The 6,777-nt window shown below is 32.6% G+C and overlaps 1 protein-coding gene across 1 annotated transcript; it reads left to right on the top strand.

Annotated features, from left to right (window-relative positions):
• The first annotated feature begins 2,203 nt into the window (after positions 1 to 2,203).
• LOC125193568 lies at positions 2,204 to 5,207 on the top strand. The gene is made up of 3 exons (XM_048091396.1): positions 2,204 to 2,926; positions 3,295 to 3,444; positions 4,708 to 5,207. Exons 1-3 carry the CDS (start codon positions 2,288 to 2,290, stop codon positions 4,999 to 5,001), a joined length of 1,083 nt encoding a protein of 360 aa, XP_047947353.1. The 5' UTR covers positions 2,204 to 2,287; the 3' UTR covers positions 5,002 to 5,207.
• The last annotated feature ends 1,570 nt before the right edge of the window (positions 5,208 to 6,777 follow it).

The following is a 6,777-nucleotide window of genomic DNA, read 5'->3' as shown; positions in this document are numbered from 1 at the left end:
AGAGTAATAGTAACTGCTAATTCCATTACTAAGTATAAAATTTATTATATTATTAATTATTGTAACCGTCAAATAGTGTTTATTATGATTAAATTATAGCACTTATTATATAACTCCTTTGACTCCATTTAATATCTGTAACTGTCACTATGTTTAGCTATTTCTTAAAATAATTTTGGGCTAAGCGATGTGGTGTAAAAGTTTTAAAACAAATTCAGCCTAAAATTTGTAAATGACATAAATAAATATAACATTATTACACGCTATATAGTTTCATTTATATGTTTGACTTGATTATCATTTAATCAAAAAATTATCGTATGTACATTTATTACCGTAAGCAATGTTACATTTCTCTTAATTACATATACATCCTTTATATAAAATAATTATTAAAAAAATCTCAAAACTCGCATTTTATATATACTAGTTCAACCTACACGCGTTGCGCGAACGACGTTCTTTAATATTCTATACTATAGTATATCGATTTTAGTAAGTTTTTCTATTAATTTAAATTTAAATGTTCTCCATGTGATTGCTTTACTAAGTTTTTCTATTAATTTAAATTTAAATGTTCTCCATGTGATTGCTTTTACGGGTTTGATTGTTTTAATAAATTCCTTTACTTTCATAAAGAATTCTTAATAAATAATTTTTTTTTATTTTTGCTCTCTAACTTTATTTTAAATCACACTTCATCAACATATCAATATTAAAAACAATGGTTGTTATCTACTTAGAATATTTCAATAATGAATTATAAATCACTTTACTAATAGATTTCAAAATACAAAGTTAAGATTTCCTCTTAAGGTGCAATAAATTAAAATTACAATTAATGTAAATATTTTGTTAATTAAAGTCGAAACACTCTATATCTTCTCTAAAAAATTTAGAGCATCAAAGAAAAGACACTCTTGAAGAAAAATAAAACACAATATTCCTTTTATTAGCCAAAGGCCTATATCCTTATTTTAAAAAGTACTATGTGAAAGAGAAAAAACTCTTTTTCCATCATTCAAAGCTCCGTTAGAAACAGAAGCCCTCTCTCTAGAATAACCGAAGCCGTTTCACCTTGCAGTCTCAACCGGTAGCCAACGTCTTTTTGGGAGTATCTCTCTCCTCCTCTCTTCTTTTCAAAAGACAACTGTGTAGATGATACTCTTCTGAATGATGCCAAATAATTCCTATATGAACAAACTACCTATAAAAATGAAGAATAATTGTCCAATTAAATTGTTAGTAATTTAGTATACAATATAATATCATTCTTAAGAATCAAAAGTAAATAAAAATAATAATCAAACTAAAAACATAAAATAACATGAAAGGAAACTAACATGTTAAGCTCATGAATTCACATCTGTAATAACTGACCAAGAAAAGAACAGTAGATGAACAATAAATAGAAAGATGGTTTAGACTTTAGAGAGAAGAAAATTAAGCCAACCACCCCACTAAGATAAATAATAAACCAATCTTAGTCAACATAATCGATTATATTGCTAAAATATTTTTTGTTTCCGTATGTAGGCTGCATCTACCATCGCAAATACAGATATGCCCTCTACTCATCCTATCCATCTTGGTCTTGCTTTGAACTTTTCAGTGTTCTACTACGAAATCATTCTTTTATGATGATGAATTCAGGTGCTAATATATACCAAAAAAAGAGATCATTAGATCAACAATAAACAGAAAGATGGTTTAGAGAGAAGAAACCTCTTATGGCAATATGAAATTTTTTGGAATCGGAATGTTTGGGATGATTAAGTATGGGATGTATGTGGGAGCAAGATAGTAGTTTAGTGGTGAAAAATCAAGCTCGCCCATAACATCCTCTCCTTCGCCTTCTCTCTCCTCTTCATTCCCCACCCTCATCTTATTATTGTATGTATGAAATTAATCTCATATTCCCAAATGTCGCTGAATTAATTATAGGGAAATAAAATAAATTAGTTAAATTCTATCCCTACAATTATGGAATTCAAATTTACATCCATATAATAATTTAGCTTCGTACAAAATAATACAGGTAACAATTCTTTTATAATGATTACAATTGAATTATAATTGATTTAGTTAGATACCCCCAAAGTTCTACTTATTTTCCAAAATATCTCCAAAACTCCCTTGTATTGATTGATGTATAGATATATATTTATACGCACAAAATTTCAAAACATGATTTCATTAGAATTGAATGCCAATCGAACTCGACCGTTGTATTGAAATTTATAAAAAGGCGATTTACTGTTAGATTTCCCATGGAAATCTAACAGTAATGATTCAAAATCCTCACAGCTCGAAACCCACAATAATGATTCTTCAAACAACCAAAGATATCGACGAAACCATGAAAATAATGATTCTTACTCCGAACTCCTCGGTCAAATCCAGCACCACAACAGTCGGAGTCGGCAGCAGAGAAAATTGTTACTATCCGGGATGCAAAAAAGACGCGAATTGCAAATGCGAAATGTGCATTGCAAGCTTCAACGCCACTCTTGATTTGATGCCGCAGACTGCTCAGAGGAATTCGCTCACAAAACTCTCCGTTTCAAGGCCCAAAATTCGGAGAAGCCCTGCCCCTCTCGCATCGTCCGGTAATGTAGTCTCCACGCCAAAGTCGAGGATCCCTACGAATTCTCAGCAAAAGAGGAAAGGGGAATTCAAGTACCTTGTGCGGTTGCTTTTTGGCTTGATTGTGGTTTTCGGCTTGGAGTTCGGGTTTTCATGGATGATTTCGGGGGTTTTGAAATGTCAATTAATGCCGGAATTGGTGGAGAGTATGGCTGGAAATTCACGGGTTCACGAGGATCTGAATGGGAAATTTTTGTTCTTGAAGAATCAACTGGAAGGGTTTGTGGGAATTAGGGTTTCAAGCTGCAATTCTGCTAATTCTGTGTGGAAAATCTCTCAGGTCAGTTATGGAAATTGAATAATTAATTAAATATCCTTTATTAGCTCCTTTTGCTTACACTGTTTTGTCAAATTTTTTGATTTATGAGCAAAATTGATGAGTTATGGGATAACATGGTAGATAAGACTATTCTCTGCATTATTCTCTCTCCTACTTTACTCTTTTTCCACTTTAACTATTTAATATCATTTTTTCAAAACGAGTGCAGAAAATGAAATGCCTCTATTACTGTGGAAAGGTGATAGTATATGATTTAGCTGAAATTTTATTTATCGTGTCCATTTATTCTTTTGTCTGATTTGAGTGATTTTGAATAATATTAGATGAATTTCTGAGTATTCTTCGTTGTATGACGACATGGATCTTAGGATGGTTTGTTGCTGAATACGCGGTGCGTGCTGTATAAATCAATGGCAGAGGAAGTAAGCATTTGGGGATGGCCATTGCAGACTGCTGGAGTGCTTACTGCTGAATATTATTCAAGATCATTCAGCATTATAAATGGAAGAGTTACTGAGGTAAGCAGCTTTAATATGAAGTACTATATCATCAGTTATTATGCTACCTACACATTTTTGCATGTACCCTCTTGGTTGACTGTCTTTGTGCTTGGTTCTGTGGTTGATTTATCGAAATTATATTGTGAGTTAATCTTGAGTGGGATGTCATATGTGTTGATAGTCTTAAACTTGTTTTTAGTTTCTTAGGAAGAGATGGAGTTATTTAATTTGAGCAATGTATATCACCAAGTGTGCTAACTGCTAAGCATATTACTCCTTCCGTCCCGCTTAGCAGTCCCATTGATTTTTCTGCTCTCTTTTTGTAAAAATGATAAAAAATAGTTAAAGAGGAGAAATGGTAAATTAAGAGAGAGAATAATATAGAGAAGAGTCTTATCTACATTATTGTCTCTCTTACTTTGTCATTTCTCCACTTTAACTATTTTTTATCATTTTTACAAAAAGAGGGCAGAAAAGTCAATGGGATTGCTAAAGCGGGACGGAGGGAGTATAACTTAACTGGTATCTTAAAAAAGGACTTAACTGGTTGTGGAGTATTGGAAAGATGAACTATAGAATGTAATGGGTTCGCGTGGTCTCCTGTACTTGGGGCTAGCCTTCTTAAACCTGTTATCTGCTTTACGCTTTTTAAAGAATTTCTTTTGGTAAACTGCATCGAATTCAGAGTCCAATGCGTTTATATGGAATACACAAATGACTGTTCACTTGTATCTAGATTTAAGATATAACAGATGTTACTTAGAGGAAATTGAAAATTTGTAGACTAGCTTGCTGTTTTAAATGAAAATCGCAAGATTTCATCACATTCTTGGCCTTAAAAGTGACCGGTACTCATGTTAAGGACATTTATTGCTTTCTTTCAACCTATCAGAGGTTTATGCAATCGCAATGAAACCCTGTCTTGGAAGTGTGAAATCAGAGTCAAAATCTTAGTTCGTTTTCTTGCACTATCATTGATTGTCAGTCCGCATAGAGTGTCCAAATAGTACTAGTTCATTGCAGAAAATATTTTGTGTGAATAGAAAAATTGTAACAAGTGATTAATCCTAAAAAATTAGACAGTTGTTATTATCTTAGAAAACTCTATTACCTCTTTTAGTTTTTTTTTAAAAACTTTATTACCTCGATTAGATTTTTGCTAATATATCAGTTTATTTGTTTGTTTCTGATGCTAGTTGCTAATCTTGAACCAACAGAAGATCAGTTTCTGCTGACATATTTTCAAGAGTCATCATTGATAATAAAAACCTTTGTTTGCAGTGGTCTGGTGGCAGAGCCGGTTATTTTGTTCGGAGAGCAAATAGTTCGTGGGTGCAAGACAAATGGAGTTCCTCTGTCGTACAGTTCGATCCTAACACGTGGCTTCTGGAGTACAGACACAGCTTTCTCCTGCAAAACGCAAGACCGGTTTCTGCTACGCTCAAGTTCTTGGAGTTGAGGCTGACAAGAGATTTCAGAAAAATGAGCCAAGAATTCTGGCTACAATCTGCTAGTTTTGGTGGTCGTTGGGAGTTTAGAGGGCGGCCCAGACGAACCACCCTTGCACCTACTTAAGTGAAGAATGTCTTTAACATTACAGATATTCTCATTACTGATGAGAAGCTTTGGATCATTGGATATGTAGCAATTTCTTCATTGTAGAATAAATAGGATTCTGTTCTTGTCCACAATGATGTAGAGATTTATTCTTCTCCAGCAATTTTGTTCAATAACTAACGTTTTCAGGATAATGTGCACAAAATAAAATAAATGTTGAATCATAGTGCAAAATTATTGGGATAAATTACAGTGAACTCGAGGACCATATTAATATATTCCTAATGGTGATTAACCAATTTGAAATTATCCAATCATTGCCGTAGCCAAATATATAGGCTTATTTCTAAAAAAAATGGAGTAATGTTTTTCTTAATCCTTGTAAAAATCTCAATTAGCCTACATAATTGCACGGGAGAAGTACTTTTTAAATTCATTCGTTAATTACTGAAAATAATTATCGTGGAAATTCATGAACCCAAATATACGTGTGATCACATACTAACTAAGTTATAGTAAACACTAATAACTTTATCAATTTTCTATGTTAAAATTTACATATTGTATTGATATAATTATGTCTTTGTGTTGATAATTTTAATATACATAATTGAAAGTTATTAGTTATTACTATAAATTAAGTTAGCACACTAATGCAACCTCAATACCCAAATAATTAAGGATTGGAGCTTCATGATTTTACAAATAGTACTTTATGGTGGCGTTCGGTTGTCATGGCTAATAATCATGAGATTATCCATCTAGAATTAAGTTGTGCGATTATTTTAGTTGGAGAGAGAGGTTATGACTAATTATCATGAGACTATCCATCTAGGATTAAGTTGTAGGGTTCAATCTCATGAACCAAACATGATACATATTAATCATGAGATTTAATCTTGGCAACCGAACACCTCCTATCACAATATTCAAAGAACTCATTAATTGGATTTCTTCTGCAATAAGGAGTATATTTCAAAAGCTTTCCGCGGGAGGAGGGGCATAATGGTGATTGCTTTCAGGAGGAGGGGCATGACGGCGGCTGTGGTGGTGGTGGTTATGCTTGAGTGACTCAATATTCTATAATATCTCATCATCTACATCCACTCCATTATTTCTGTTTGTATCCGAATTAACAATTGATGCATCATCTAAATCACGAGCAAGGGAGGGAGTGACCACAAGAATCAAAACTCCAATAAGCACCAAGAGAAAGAATGTACGAGACATTTTTTTTTGTAGTACTATATAAATTGTTATATTTTGATTAGAGCTACTTGGTTATGATATTTTATAGTGGGTATGAAGGGTGCAATATATAAGTTTTTGGGTCAATTATAAAGGTTGATATTTGATCCCATGGCATTCTTTAAATAAGGAATATTTACAATTAATATTCAAATTATGACAATCAGGTAAATGTATGCAATACAAATATTCTTTCGTTATACTCATAGAAATGTCTGGATTTTATGTTTAATTACTCATGTTGTTTGGGTTTTAACAATAATCAATGGTTCAATATATCTGGCATTTTATCATCATCCGATTCTGATTGTATTTGTGAGAATTAAGGATTAAAAAGGATTAATGCTAAAGACAGAGTATAAAATACCACAAGTTGAAAAATAAACACAAATTCTTTGTTCAATATGGTAGTAATAAAATAAAGAGTTTGCATAACGAAGACAAGAATACCCCAATAAACGTAATCACCTTGAAATATTTTGTAAGTGTAGTTGTAATCCCACGAGTGTCTGTGCGTGGACACGTGAACGGTGTAGGTGTCTCAAA

This window comes from Salvia hispanica, chromosome 6, assembly GCF_023119035.1.
Source record: "Salvia hispanica cultivar TCC Black 2014 chromosome 6, UniMelb_Shisp_WGS_1.0, whole genome shotgun sequence".
Lineage (NCBI taxonomy): Eukaryota > Viridiplantae > Streptophyta > Magnoliopsida > Lamiales > Lamiaceae > Salvia > Salvia hispanica.
The sequence above is the reverse complement of the archived record's forward strand: the minus strand, read 5'-3'. Positions and strand labels throughout refer to the sequence as shown.

Bases quoted from the DNA above. Each gene is read 5' to 3' on its own strand.
- LOC125193568 (XM_048091396.1), top strand. From the start codon at position 2,288: ATGATTCAAAATCCTCACAGCTCGAAACCCACAATAATGATTCTTCAA. The intron at 2,927-3,294 runs GTCAGTTATGGA...CATGGATCTTAG, and splicing joins CTGTGTGGAAAATCTCTCAG to GATGGTTTGTTGCTGAATAC. The intron at 3,445-4,707 runs GTAAGCAGCTTT...CTTTGTTTGCAG, and splicing joins TAAATGGAAGAGTTACTGAG to TGGTCTGGTGGCAGAGCCGG.